The sequence below is a fragment of the Gymnoscopelus microlampas genome, assembly GCF_963454915.1.
Source record: "Gymnoscopelus microlampas genome assembly, chromosome: 21".
Taxonomy (NCBI): Eukaryota; Metazoa; Chordata; class Actinopteri; order Myctophiformes; family Myctophidae; genus Gymnoscopelus; species Gymnoscopelus microlampas.
Genome location: NC_139958.1, coordinates 4,541,926 through 4,557,162, shown reverse-complemented (window position 1 = coordinate 4,557,162; position 15,237 = coordinate 4,541,926). Strand labels below are relative to the sequence as shown.

Sequence of the window (15,237 nt, the reverse complement as noted above, 5' to 3'; positions counted from 1 at the left end):
AAATGTAAAAAGATCTGGTTATTAACTAGTAAAGCTTTGTATTGATCCTTTAAATGTAAAACTATCAGGTTATTAACTAGTAAAGCTTTGTATTAATCCTGTATACTATCTGGTTATTAACTAGTACAACTTTGTATTGATCCTTTAAATGTAAAACTATCTTGTTATTAACTAGTAAAACTTTGCATTGATCCTGTAGTGACCCAGAGGAAAAATCTGCTTCTCATTTTAATCTCAGATGCTTCTCTTGAGCAACCAGCTTTTATTGGCTTTGTTAAGTCTCTTTAGCTTCTCATTGAGACATACATTAGCAATAATTGAGATTTAATTTCCCATTTCTCATTGAGGTATAAATGAGTGAACATGCTAATAAATATTTAAAAAACAGCATTAATTGTGGCAAAAACACATTTATTGAAGTATCCACAAACAGCAGGCAGCTTTAACATATATTTATATGTACAAAAACAAAAATGTATTGGCATCAATTTACATAAAAGTTGAAACTTAGGTATACTGGGAGTGGGGAGACTAAAACTAAGACGAAAAATGTTCTACCTTTTTCCACTGACAAACTAAATGGAAACTAAATAAAAGCTATGATGACTAAATATACTGACAATTTCGTCAACAAATAACTAGACTAAAATGTTAGGAAGGGACTAGTGGACAAGCGATCTAGTATATGTCATCTTACAATTAGTTGCATGCTGAAAATTGCAGATCTACAAGCTCACGTGTTGCGGTGCAACGTGTTGTGAGCTTGTAGATTGGCTATTTTCAGCAAGTGTAAAAACAGTCATTACGACGGCATCAAGGCCCGACAAAATACATTTTTAGTCGACTAAATCAACTGTAGATTTAGTCGACTAAAATCTTATGACATTTAGTTGACTAAAACTAGACTAACACTAAAACATTCCAGGTGACTAAACTAAGTGAAAACTATTCAAGAGACTAATGACTAAAACTAAAATCTGCTGCCAAAAACACTGGGGAGTACATAGTCCTTTGCAGCACGGCTTCGGCACTTGTTGGTCATGGCTTTCTTCAAGCCCTCTTCACTGAAACCATTGGTCCATGATGCCAGAGAGGAACACCGCAAGACGTAGTCTGCAGACAGAGAATGACATGACACAAGTCAGTCAACATGGGTTTCCCCCGGTTAAATATATACATTTTAAAGACTATATGACTCTACAGACTGAGCACAGCATAGCCACAGACGAGGCCAACCTGGTTCAGAGTGTACTGTACGTCCCACCAGCGCAACATGTTGGAACATGCATTTTTTTTACTGCACAAAGGCAGCCAAATTGCCCAATGATAATGTATTGGTGACATCATAAATTGAGAATATAATTTACAAAACCAAGATTTGTCAAGGATCAAGTATATTTATATGTCCCAAGCTGGGCCTTTCACAGCAGATAATAAACGCCCTAAAACACAATACAGTAAGACAGACATGTGTATATTGTCACAAGATACCCCCAACAATCTTTTTAGCCCCCTTAAAAGGAGAATTCCATGCTAGAATGCTTTCTTACCTTTCTTTGTAGTTGTTACGTCCCCACCAAAGAGGTCCAGGTGTTTATTTTGTGCAAAAACTCCTTATTGCCTATTTCCCCTACCGTAGGCCCTCAATGAATTGCATTGAATGGAATGGGAATTGAATGGGGCTATGGGGTGTTGTGCTAATTCGCTTATTTCCATCGAAATAAGTAGTAAAGTGTGCCGCTTGGGATATTATTTACATTATGGAAAGAGGATATATACAAAAATAATAATAATTTTGAGCAAAAGAAATAAGCGAATTAGCACAACACCCCATAGCCCCATTCAATGCAATTCATTTAGGGCTCATGGTAGGGGAAATAAGGCCAATAAGGAGCTTTTGCACAAAATAACACCTGGACCTCTTTGGTGTGTACTTAACAACTACAAAGAAAGGTAAGAAAGCCTTTTAGTATGGAATTCTCCTTTAAGGGCATTTTTCTGTCTAATACCTAGATTATCATACCAGCAAATAGCAGCAAAGTATATGACAGATTCAATGAAGGCTCTATATCATTGATTTGTTTACCTGAAACCTGGCTAACTTCCTTAAACAGAAAAGGCACTGCTGGCCTTTCTTGCAAACAATTTCAGTATTGGAATCAAATTTCAGACGATTGTCGATTATGGTCCCAAGATATCTATAAGTGGTTACCAACTCCACTGACTGGCCATCTATAACACTACTCTGAGGAACTAGTGGTGTGACAAATACTTACTGAACAGTGCATCCCTCTTCGCCTCATCCAGTTTGTTCTTCCCCTCTGGGATGACACCATGCTTTCCGCATATGACGGCATTGCGGCACTCCTCATGGGTGAAGAACACCTCGAACAACGCGTGGAATAGCCTCTTGCAGTCCTTCCTGGCACGCTGGTGTATGGCTGCCAGCTGCACAGAGGAAATCAACTGTCCACAGCCTGTGAATAGAGAGCGAGCAATTAACCAACTGCATTTTAAGACATCAGTTTTGCACTTGTAAGGCTCAGCTACATTGACCCCTTTCTGCGCTCAGTGCACCATGAAAACAGACAACTGTGACCTTCTGAAAACTTCACTATCTAGTTGCAGCTCACAACACGGATCACTCGCTACCAAGAACGTCAGGTTCAGTGTGAAATGTATGGCAAACGTAAACATCCATACCTGGATATAGCTCCTGCTGCCCGAGACTGGACACTCCAGACTCTAGGTCACCAGGGTGATAAAGCCCTTCAGTACGTCTAGTTGCTCAGAGCCTAGAACAAAGACAAAAAAATCTGAGTCTACTGAGTGTATTTGTAAAACAATAAGATTGAGTACTGTTCTATATAGCTCTACAGTATATTCTGATAGCAGTCATTGATGAGTATTTGTTCAGTAGCAGGGGTCGATCTCCCCTGCTCTTCAGTAAACAGAAAATGTAGGGATATTTTGGGATACCAAAGTTTTCCAGTCATGTCAGAGAACTCACAAAAGAGGTACAGGATAAAGTAAAGTTTCAAGTGAGACAAAGACATTAGCAGACAACTGAAAACTGCAACATTACAGGCAATAAAACTTACTGATACTGGAGAGCACAGTGGTTATCCTCCTCAACTGGAGCTGGAGCTTCTCCACCTCAAACCGACAAGAGTCGCAAGGCTGCCACCCTTGACCCTCTGGTATGCTCTGGTCCGATGGATTTGGTTGACCTGGAAAGATTGAAAGCACGTCAAAAACTGTAAAGAAAAGTAAAAAAAAAAAAAAAAGTAGAATGCAAAACTCATCTATGAATCCTGAATTTGAAGGACAACAGTGCCAAGTCTGCTGACACTTAGCTGAGGAACCACACCTTCTACTGGAGCATCACTGGACGGAGATGGAGGTTGCAGTACACTGGGTGTTTCTTGGTTCCACTGATCCAAGTCCATATATGTAGCTGCATACGGCTGTGCAGAAAAGAGAAAAGGCCCTTAATTGTACTTGGTCAAAAATCATCAAAACTATAGGCTACTATACAAGCTCATAGCGCAGCACCGAGTGCTGTGCTCCGAGCTTGTAGGTCTAAATGGGTTAAGAAAGACATACCTCATCAACAGGTCGGCAGGCCTGTGTAGAAGAGGCTGGAGGGTATGGCTGTAGATCGGGGTAAAAGGTATCACAAGGTTGCAGAGACATAGAAAAGTAACCTTAGTTTGTAGTCTGTCAAAGATCTTTAAAAAATAGCTATGCCTTTATGCAATGCATTGTGGATTTTAGATAGACCAATCAAAAGCAATGTGGAATGTAATACAAGTCACAAATAAATTCAATCTAAAGAAAACATACCTCTTCAACAGGTCGACAGGCCTGTGTAGAGGCCGGAGGGCATGGCTGTAGACCATAGTTAAATGGGTCATAAGGCTGAGAGACAGAAAAATGACATTAGTTTGTAGTCTGTCAAAGATCAGTACAAATACATTTACTAAATGAAGTTGTGTTCAATGGAGTGTTGTGTTCATCACATAACATTCACCACAGTATAAATACACCCGAGATCAGTTGACTCAAATTAATTCCCCCCTCCTCCCCAACAAACCTTCTCATCCACAGCTTTGCCCTGCGATACTGTTAAATTTGAGCAGAAGGTGTGGTCTCTTACTACTAGTGAACCAACACTTACAGTATATCTGAAATATTACAAAGTCACAACTTAAATGTAGACATTAAATGTATTGAAAACATTTTACCGTGTCAAGAGCTGGGCCTGGGGAAAGACCGGTGTGGCCCAAGGGCTAGCCCCACTTGAAAACGGATCATAAAGCTGGAGACATAGCAAAATAATATTAGCGGTAGTTTGTAGTCTGTCAAATTGAAAATCTACAGCCAATTGTAGATTAACTAACCAACACTTACGACATTTGTATCTTTAACCCATTTTGTACGGGACTCCTTTTGGTGTTTTAAGCATTATGTTATACTTTAGCTATTGAAAAATAGCAGATCTACAATCTCATAGCCCGGCACTTTTTGAAAAAACGTGAAAATGTAGTGCAAATCTTTGGATATATTTTTTCAGAGCGTTTTTAACTGAAATCTTTGCTTCAGGGGGGTCCCTGGAACAACATATTTTCAGATGGTGGTCGGCAGCCAATTACATATAATCTTGGGGGTCCTCGACATAAAAATGTTTGAGAATGACTGACATAGAAACAGGGTTTTTTCAGAAAACTGTCAGGATTTAGAAGACATTTGTAGAATCGTTCCCAGGTCTAAATGGGTTAAGTAAAGACCTTACATAGTATTGAAAAGAACATTGTACCGTGTCAGGAATCTGTGGACAGAAGCCCTGGGTATGGACTGGTGTGATGGCCTTAGGGCTTGCTAGCTGTGGTGCAGACCATTGAGCAGAAGGCTGGAGAGACATGAAATCTAACATTAGAAAAAAATATCTGAAAATAAACCAAAACAAAAAAAGAGAAAAAGGGCGTGGAACCAAAACTCTTGAGGCATAAAACTCACACGGCAAACAAGTCTGTTAAGGAGATGTCAAAAGTCCATTCAGGCAGGATGTCTAAACCAGCAGGCATCCACCGGGGTGAGGAACTCATGGTTGGAAATCAGTGACATGACAATCTGGAAGGGCACAAAAAAGAACAATATAAGTATTGAAAGCTGATTATGAGGTGTAGGTGGGAAGACAAGCAGAGAAGGTCAGGTATCTACAGGGCTGAGAATTGGGGACAGTTGTCATGTGAGACAGGTGATGAGGAAAGGTGTGTGGACAGTTAGAAGATGGCAGGTCTGGGGAGGTGAGGGGCAATCCAGAAACTGCCCTGTGATCCTTTCTTCTTACATTAGTTGACTTTCCCTTTTCTGAACAACACCTAATAGGTAAAGTCCTTTTGCACACCTACTTACAAAGGACATGCAGTTACACAGGAGATGACAGCCAACGTAGAGAAGAAAATAAGTGGTCCTGCACACCATATTCAATTACTTAAGATTTATTTGCTTAGCTACCTAATGAAGGTCAGCTAATCGAAACGTTCTTACAAATAGATAAATAAAATGTAACTTAAGACAGTGTTCTGACCACTTCTTTACTTCTGAACAACTCCTAAAATCAGAGCCTGAGATAGAGATCTAAAAAAAACTAATTAAGTAATAAAACTCTACTAAAATATGACCATGACAATGTCATTCATATAGTGGGGAAGAGAATGGTCCAAATGTTTTGCACATAACTTACACTCAAAGCCAATCGAAGTCCATCAATTGCTTCAGGAGGGAGGAGACAGGAGGACAAACCCACTTTTCTGGCTGAGCAGCTTTGTTGTTTGGTGCCACCGCCAAATTGCGCCAATGGGTTGATCCCAACGAAACATCTGAAATCACAAAACACATATGGAAAAGGTGCACTCACAGCTGTTCTACAAGAGAGCACATCTTTTGAGTTACACATGATGGTTCTACTTCAAGCAGAAAGTTACCTTTGAATGAATTCCAGTGTGTAACAGGCGTGCTCCTCCTGGTACACCAAAGTTGTAATAACTGGAAAACTGCCATTCCAGCCAGGAAGTTGATCTGTGGAGCCACAACGACCGACCTCAATGCTCAGCATCCATTGTGTAGCTGTGAGAACTTCACCTAAAGATAATTTGACATATATGGTTTGCATGTTAACAGTGTTTGTCTGTTGCTTTCCACATAACAATAGACTGTTAAACTAAAACATGACCTCCATATAGTCTCCGTATTTGCAATGCTTTAAAACAGATTAGAAAAAAACAGTAAAAAATGTGCAGACTAAACTCAGTGTTAATTTAACTGTCTTAAGCAGGGGTCTTCAACAGGGGGTCCGGGACCCCTAGGGGGTCCTCAGAATAACTACAAGGGGTCAGAATTACTACAGGGGGTCCACCAAATCTTTGTGTGATATGATTATATGTTAATTTAACTGTCTTAAGCAGGGGTCTTCAACAGGGGGTCCGGGACCCCTAGGGGGTCCTCAGAATTACTACAGGGGGTCCGCCAAATCTTTGTGTGATATGATTATTTATTTTACCTTAACCAATTGAACCTTAGCATCCCTTTTGTGAGGAGAACTTTAGCCAAAAATAGCAGATCTACAAGCTCACAACGCCTCACACTGCAAGCTTGTAGATCAGCTATTTTTGGCAAAGAGGGAAAAAGAACAGACCAAGTAAACAAAAAAAGTTGAATCTGAAACACAATTTTATACAATATAGAGGGGGTCCCTGCCTCATCTCTCTCTCAGCTAGGGGGTCCATGGCCTGAAAACGTTGAAGACCCCTGGTCTTAAGGATCCATTCATTCCATTGGTACATTTGTACTCTCTTTCCCTAAATTAAATGATTTTACTTTGTACTGTAGGTTCAAAACAAAATTCATAGATGTAATAATAATAATAATAATAATAATAATAATAATAATGAATTACAGTCAAAACAAATGAGGCCAACATTAGCTCTCACTGATGTGGTCTGATTTATACCTGAAATAAACAATGACATCATGCACCACATGGACATTAATATGCTAATGCCATGTCTAAGACTGTGTTGCATGCCCCAAAAAAACTGATTTGAAAGCTCACAATGCGTCGCTGTGAGCTTGTAGATCAGTGATGTTTGGGCATGCGTGAGTCTGTATAACCCCCTGTATTATGACAGTCATGACGAAACGTCAACCTGGTGTTTGCACGTTCTCCATGTAATGCCCTACATCTACATTAACGTTCAGATTTCAAATATAAAGTGCTTACCCCATGGCCACGGATGTTACAATCCACTTCGGGTCGGTGTAAGTACCCGTATATTCCGGATTGTTTAAAAAAAAGCATTTTAATCCGATCGGTGGCCATTTTGTCATAGAGTTATAATATAACAGAGTGCAGTACTCCTCCCAACCGATAGGGTCAAGTAGTTGAAAGCGTACAGAAATACGGAGAAAATGGCCATCGATCGAATTAAAATGCTTTTTATTGAACAATACAGACGATACGGGTATTGCCGAGTGCCCGAGTAGACTTGTAACATCCGTGACCATAGATTGAGCACTTTATATTTAAAATCTGAACGTTTATGCAGATGTACAGGTTGTAAATGGAGAAAGTGCAAAAAACTGGTTGAAGTTCGGCCGTGACGCTCGTGATGGACGAGCGTCGTGTGATCCATAGCTAATACACGACAAATGCACGACGTTTACGATACTAAGAAGTTGGATAACACTTTAATTCCATAAAGTAATTCATCTTACCTGTTATCTAGTAGAGTAGAAGCACGGAAGCAACTGGTTTGTAAATACATGTTCTCTTAGCCGACGGTTAGTTTCTCTGGCTGAACCCGACCGGCCGTTTCAAAACTGATAAGCTCCGCCTTGAACAGCTGCGTGACGTAATGACGTAATGTCGCACTGTAGGTCTGGTCAGGTTCTCAACCTGTGGGTCGGGACCCCCAGGGGATCCCCACCTGATTGGGGGGGATCTGTAGGTGGCAGTGACAGTGAAGTGACAATTTAAGTAACCCTTTTAATACCTAAAAAAAAAAAAAATACTGCATCAAAAGTAATCAACAAACTATATTAAAAAAATGGTCGAAGAAAAAAAAGAAAATAGCTGATCTGCAATAAGAAGTTATAGATTTTTGAAATAGTTCAAAGTTAAGCTTTTCTCACATTTTTCAAAAATATATTTTTTAAATTAAAAAACATGTTTTCAGACTCAAAAGAGGACGCTGAATCGAATAGGCTAGGTCTCGATTTTGTATGACCCTTATAAAGTGGTTTAAACAAGCGTTAAAATGTCATAAACTTGGAAGCTTTTTTCACAAACATATTATTATTATTATTATTTTATTTTGACCCTTCCACCCTCTTATTTAGATCATTTTGAGTCGAATGGTAGGTTACACAATAGTCTAGTATTGTTTAATAGGGAAGTTATAGATTTTTGAAATAGTTCAAAGTTTATCTTTTCTCACATTTTTTAAAAATATTTTATTTTTAAATTTAAAAACACTTTTTCTGACTCAGAAAAGGACGCTGAATTGAATGGAATAGGTCTCGATTTTCTAGGACCTTGGGAAATACAAAAGCTCACCAAAAAGATTGGACGTTGACTTTTGTCACAAAAGTTAGCACAAAATCTGGAACTAATCGCTCCAGATATTTTTAAAAAATCTAAAACTTCTCTCCATCCATATTGAGAGTAAGCCGGATATTTTGGCACCAGCCCTGATTTTTTTTGACACTGATAAAGCTCAAAGTTCAGCGAAAAGACTGCAAAGGTCAACTCTTGCTAAAATTTTAGAAATTATATTTTTCTTCGAGACTCTGGTTTTAGACAAATATGATGACACTGATTCCAAATATTTACGTTTTATTTTTCTCGGAAAACAGGAAGTGCCTCAAAAGGCCACTTCCTGGTTGGTTTTAGGGTGTTCCAGGCCCGTGATTTCCCCGATATATTTTTTTCCTAAATCTACACGTAAAATAATGCCAAAAGTCGAGATGATCAAACCCTGATATCAAATCATGATTTAATTATCCTTTAATTGGCTATGGTTACGGCTTCGCTATCTTGCTCAATATCTCGAATACGATAAGGACTTAGGGTCCACTTTTTGGATATGTTGTAGAACTGGCTGAGACGCACGCATGGATGTCTTGTTTGTCCCGTTACGGCACTTTTTTTTTTTTACTTTGTCCTTTGGTATGGTCTTAAGGTTTAAGACTCTATGAGCCTTCCAAAAGTATAGAAGGTCAACTTAGGAGTGTCGTACCGTGACAAACAAGTAGATCTGCGCTGAAAATAGCAGATCTACAAGCTCACAACGCGTTGCGATGCGACCTGTTGTGAGCTTGTAGATCTGCTATTTTCAAATAGCCAATGCAGCCATACAGATCTGCAAGCTTAACCGAATGACTGTTAAAGAAGTTTGTTTAAATTAGTTTATAAAATGATATATTTTCACAGCGATTATTTATTAGTGTAGATATACATTTATGAGTGGATTATGTGTCCAGATGCCTCTCAGTCAAACAATGCTTGCTCCGCAGGTCTAGGATGGAATAAACGGGTGCAGCCAACGTCAACAACTGGTCTCGACCAGACGTGAGATTTCAGCCTACCGTAGGATAAAGCCCACGTCAGGATATATTGATAAATGCCGAAAGGTGCGGTGATCTCGCCGTACGCCCATTATTTGGGCTGCACCGCGTTGATAAATGAGGGCCAAGGTGTGGGCCAACATGCATGCTGTTCAGTTTGTCTTTCAGAAGGGGGGGGGGGCTGTATGGTGTTAAAGGCGCTTCGAAAATCAAAAAATAATATCCTCACAGCACCACTTTCCTTGTCCAGGTATGTACTGTAGTCGAAGCTATTGAGGTCAGAATTAAAATCCCTGTATAAGGTTGCAGGCACCCCAACTTTAAGCTGGTTCCCTAGGCCTAGTAGAGCCTAGGGAAGTTGTTTATGATACTAGTCACCTATTTCTTGGATTATGAACGTTGTCCCAAACGTTCATAATCTATCACGTGGTTTCCCAGTTTTTGTTGCCAGACCCAGGGGGTCGGCCTACATGAGGCTTTGTCCGTCCCCCTTTCGTCCATACATGGGCATAACTCGGTCCCTTTCGTCCTTACATGGGCATAACACGGTCTGTCCCCCTTTCGTCCATACATGGGCGTAAAAGTCTGTCCCCCTTTCGTCCATACATGGGCATAAAAGGGAATTTATTCTGGGTCTGGCAGAACCAGGTCTCCTGGTCTTGTTGTATTTGTATTTCATAGTAAGTCCCAGAAATAATGAATTAATTCCTTATTGGTGTCAAATGAGATATCCTGAAGGCTTTAACAAATTGTTAATAATAACTGAAATTAAATCACTGATACTGGACATTTTGTCTTGTGGAAAAAGGAGAAATGTCCAATTACATTGGACTTTTTTAGATTTGAACATAAATGGTAAATGGTGCATTTATATAGCGCCTTTATCAAAGGCACTTTACATAGATTGTGCATCAATTCACCCATTCACACACCGATGGCGGCGGAAACCAAGCAATGCACCAACCAGCACATCAGGAGCAATATACTGTAGAGGTTCAGTGAAACCGGGTTTGAACTGGCAACCTTGTGGTTACCATCCAGCCACAGTGAGCCACTCTACCCCTGAGCCACTGCCACCCATAAATATGAATAAATATGCTTATAATGACTTAACTATTATATAATTGATATGTGCTAATTGGATCACCAAAATGATTTGTCTATGATGAATAATAAATTAAGGAGTCTTTTGAGTCATTTCTAGTGGTCAGACTTTGGTAGACCTTTGATATGTTATGAATAATTAAGGTCTGGTGCCTATCTGAGTCTTATGGGATTTGATCGATCTCAGTATTAAAGAGCTCTAAATGAGATTATGTTGAGCTCTCACTCTGAGCTATATTTGAGAAGCAACAATTCTGCTATACTGAGCAACATTTAAGCCATTTTTGATATCTCCTGTATAGCTCAACAGAGCTCCATCTGAGACATACTGAGTCTATTTCTCAGGAGAAAACAATGAGAAACATACATTTGAGATGCAACAATGCTGCTACATTGAGCAACATTTAAGCCATTTTTGAGATATCCTGTATGGCTCATCAGAGGTTCCATCTGAGACATACTGAGTTTATTTCTCAGGAGAAAACGATGAGAAACAGGAGCCATAAGCTGAAATCTCCTTTTTGCCTCACATTTATCTCATTTATGGCTTAAGAAACAAATGAGCCAGAGATGAGAGCTCAAACTTGGATTATGCTTTCCTCTGGGGAGTGTTACTTCTTTCCTGCAGCACAAACAGTTCAGGATCTTCAACGTTTTTCAGCCCAAGGACCCCTTAGCTGAGAGAGAGGTGAAGCAGAGACCCCCACTACATGTTGGATTCATGTTAATGTGTGTTTTCAGAGATTTAACCACTTAAACCCTCAATACTTTGTAAACTTGACCTTTGGCTCGGTACTTGGTCTGCTCTTTCTTCCCTAGTCTACACCAAACCTCTGGTCTGCGACACGTTGTGAGCTTGTAGATCTGCTATTTTCGGCGAATGATTCCCCCCAGAATAGGGATGCAAGGGTTCAAGTGGTTAATGTTAAAAAATACAAATAAGTTCATATCACACAAAGATTTGGGCCCCCCCCCCTGCAGTATCTCTGAGGACCCCCTGTTGAAGACCCCTGAGTTAAACTACTACTTAACGTCATATTTCATCCTATAGTGATGACAACAGGCTTTTCTAATTTCCAATGTGTTCACTGTTCAAAGATGTCTCTCATACAGCCTGTCTGATGGAGCGCCGAAGGGCATGCGTCCTGGTGGAGATGTGCGCTCTACAGAGCACCCCTTTCTAGTTGACATACTGCAATGGTTCCCAAACTGGTTGATTTTGGGGGGTCCCCAGATGATTAGCTTAATGTGTAACATTGTTTTCTCACTCAACAGTAAACAAACCAGTGTATACAGGGTATCTGCAAGTCTTTTAAGACCTTTTTAATACCTCTAAAATAAAAATAAAAACAACAACAAATAATAAGACCATTGCTACGTCAAAAGTAACCAACACATTATACTATAAAAAATGGTCAAACATGGCCAAATTGTCAAATATTACCTAATATTACATTGTTTTTTTAAATAGCCGATTTCACAATATTTATCTATGGGACCGAGTTGTAATGCCTCAACTCCAACAATTCCAATTTCTTGTCAGTTCAAATATGATTATTCTGGCCTTTGGGGGTCACGGCCTGAAAAGTGAAACCGTTGACATACTGGACTGATGTCAGCATGAATGTCATAACGTTGCCACTTAGGTATATAATAGTATAACTGGAGAGGATCTGATATCTCTACCTATTGAATCGTATGGGGACATTTAAATTCAATGTAGGGGCCCAGAACTGGACGGAAACTATTCAGAAATGTAAAAACAAATCGCATTGCAGAATGAATGCCTAGACTTTAGGGTGGTCCTTCATAATGGGAAAGTATCAGGGCTGGTTTTCAAAGCAGTAGATGTAGGTTAGTGGCTGTTCTCACCACTGTTTTAGCCCATACATTGAATGTAGATGTCACCAGATGTTTAAGCAGGCAGAGATCTCCAATCATCTGGCTACACACTGGCTGCCCCAAATCAGATCTGTATTGGCCTATAGGCTATACAGATTGGAATCAGATTGTTTTTTTCAGGTCTGATCAGGGAAAATCCCAAAAACCACATGGAAATAGATTTTTGCCAATCAGATTTGAATCCCATGCTGGTAAGCATTAAGCATAGACATTGATTTATTCTACCATACTGATATTGGTGGTGAATATTCATCTTGCCATAGCATTCCATATGATCCTACCATCATTTCCTATTGGCTCCAGTCTACACAACTCTAAGTATACATTTATTTGAGAGGGTCTTTCATTATTTTGAAGACAAGAGGTTTCTCCATTTCAGTTTGAACTGACTATAGGCGGATGTTCTTCGGGAACGATGTCTGTTTGTTGGGAATGCCTCTTAGCACATCACAGACAACATTGTGAGCTTGTAGATCAGCTATTTTTGGCGTGCGTCAGCAGGCTCTAGTCTAGTGCATTGGTTCTCAAAGTGGGGTCCGGGGACCCCCAGGAGTCCTTGGGGGGGTTCCAGGGGGTCCCCAGCAAAAGTAATTAACATAGCATCACAATCATTTTAACCACTTTATCCATGTATACGTTGTAGCAGATCTACAAGCTCACATCTGAGCTTGTACATCTGCTATTTTTTTTAAACATTTAAAAAAATATCGAAAATGTTTGAACATTTTTTAATTTAGATTTTTTTCTTCTTTTACATAAATCTTCTCTTACGGGGTCCCTGGCACAAAGCCTTTTCAGATGAGAGTCCACGGCCATATCAATTTGGGGGTCCTTGACATGAAAAGGATGGAGAACCACTGCCCTAGTGTGCAAAAGAGGCAAGGCATAACCCACTTGTTATCATTTGTTATCATTTGATGTTCATGTACAGTACATGCTGCTACTGTAGACACTGTGATAGCTGTATCCCTCCTCCTGTCTGAGGATGCCGTCTTTCTCCTCCAGGGGGTGCTGTAATGCTGCCTGCAGCATAGATATAGATGGCCTGCAGTGTATTGAGTAATGTGCAGGATGCATCCTTCAGAATAAATATTCTTTGTTTTTTTGTTTTTAAATTTATGAAAACCTTTTGAAATAATAATGGGGGGAAAAATTAGGAAATGCAAAAAAGGTATATTTACTTACTTGACCTCTCATTTGACCATCTCACTTGACCTCTCATATGTGTCATGTGATACACCTGTTGATTGTGTCCCACCTGTGTCCTGTTAGCCCTGTTGTGTTGTCTGTCTGTCAGTTGTCTGCCTACTGTTTACCTCTGTAAGTAACCTGCTGATGTTAGTATCCTGTCTGAACCCCTGCCTGTGTTTATCTCCTGAATGTCACCTATAGAACTCTGTCCTGCATGTTCTGATCAGTGGTGGACAAAGTACTCAACCTCAGTACTTTAGTATAGATACTCCTTCTCAAGTATTACTCCACTACAAGTTAACCTTGCTCTGTTAAATCTGTACTTGAGTTAAAGTACTCCGAGTAGCTTGCTATATTCAAAAGTACATGCTTTTAAAAATGCGCAAATATTCAAAAGTACAAATTACAAAGCACATTTTTATCAACGCTTCATGATGTGTTGTTAGCTTGTAGATCTGCTGTTTTCACTATATCATAGCATATTGTCATATATATGACGTATAGAGCTTTAAGTGGTTAATTCACAATGTACTTTTCCCCCTTCATATAAATGTAGTGTAGTCGAAAGTACAATATTTGTCTTTCAAGTGTTGTGTAGTGAAAGTATCCCAAAATACAAATACTCACTCAAGTAAAGTAGAGATTACTCAAAAGTTCTACTCAGTAAATATACTTAGTTAATGTCCACCACTGGTTACCACATGAATTTGCTCTGGTCGGAACATGTACTGTAGGAGTATGTTGGGTTGTGATTGGTGGAGAGATGGTTCTATTGTTCTTTTCTTTGGTCAATATTGATATTATCATAAATTGTTGGGTAATTCCTTATAAATGCTACTAATTAATCACTTTAACCCCAATTTTGGGCATGTTGTTCATTATAGGCAAAAAATAAAAGTCTTGAACAATTTCTACTTTATCTTGAGATCAGCTATTTTCTAAATCCTTTAGAATTTATTGTGTGGTTGAAGATGAGCTGCAATGGAAAATGATTTGGTTTTGGACTGGATATCTGTCATGAAGACCCCAGAACCCCTAGGCTAGGACCCCTCGTGTGTGTGTGTGTGTGTGTGTGTGTGTGTGTGTGTGTGTGTGTGTGTGTGTGTGTGTGTGTGTGTGTGTGTGTGTGTGTGTGTGTGTGTGTGTGTGTGTGTGTGTGGGGGTGGGTGGGTGGGTGGGTGGGTGGAATTTATTAGACAGAAATGTAAACAGAACGATGTACAGTCCGACATTTGAGCTAAAAGGATAACACAACAAAGTACAGGGGACTTGTTTCCTGGTCCTATGTATTGTGGTTGTCATTATCTTATTACAATGTCACTTCAAACTTTAACCAAAACATTTCTGTGTGTAAAACATTATATACAATCATTATTCATCTGTTTCTTGATGGTACTGGACTTTTAAAGG

The 15,237-nt window shown here is 39.5% G+C and overlaps 1 protein-coding gene across 5 annotated transcripts; it reads right to left on the bottom strand.

Annotated features, from left to right (window-relative positions):
• Nucleotides 1-390: 390 nt before the first annotated feature.
• Nucleotides 391-9,177, bottom strand: LOC311037590 (uncharacterized protein). 5 transcript variants are annotated; one of them, XM_084046816.1, is made up of 11 exons: nt 7,780-9,177; nt 5,991-6,147; nt 5,750-5,885; nt 5,020-5,133; nt 3,847-4,912; nt 3,607-3,654; nt 3,371-3,467; nt 3,102-3,230; nt 2,704-2,795; nt 2,277-2,477; nt 391-1,113 (listed from the first exon to the last, which is right to left on the bottom strand). In XM_084046816.1, exons 7-9 carry the CDS (start codon nt 3,447-3,449, stop codon nt 2,746-2,748), a joined length of 258 nt encoding a protein of 85 aa, XP_083902942.1. In that variant the 5' UTR covers nt 3,450-3,467; nt 3,607-3,654; nt 3,847-4,912; nt 5,020-5,133; nt 5,750-5,885; nt 5,991-6,147; nt 7,780-9,177; the 3' UTR covers nt 391-1,113; nt 2,277-2,477; nt 2,704-2,745. The 5 variants fall into 5 exon arrangements, with proteins under 5 accessions (XP_083902942.1, XP_083902941.1, XP_083902939.1 ...); XM_084046815.1 differs by lacking the exons at nt 391-1,113; nt 2,277-2,477; nt 2,704-2,795; nt 3,102-3,230 and having other exon boundaries at nt 3,441-3,467; nt 7,780-9,160; XM_084046813.1 differs by lacking the exons at nt 391-1,113; nt 2,277-2,477; nt 2,704-2,795; nt 3,102-3,230; nt 7,780-9,177 and having other exon boundaries at nt 3,441-3,467; nt 3,847-4,321; nt 4,820-4,912; nt 5,991-6,573.
• Between the last annotated feature and the right edge of the window lie 6,060 nt (nt 9,178-15,237).

Bases quoted from the DNA above. Each gene is read 5' to 3' on its own strand.
- LOC311037590 (XM_084046814.1), bottom strand. From the start codon at position 6,178: ATGCAAACCATATATGTCAAATTATCTTTAGGTGAAGTTCTCACAGCT. The intron at 5,886-5,990 runs GTAACTTTCTGC...TTGTGATTTCAG, and splicing joins ACACTGGAATTCATTCAAAG to ATGTTTCGTTGGGATCAACC. The intron at 5,134-5,749 runs GTAAGTTATGTG...GTGCCCTTCCAG, and splicing joins GACTTCGATTGGCTTTGAGT to ATTGTCATGTCACTGATTTC.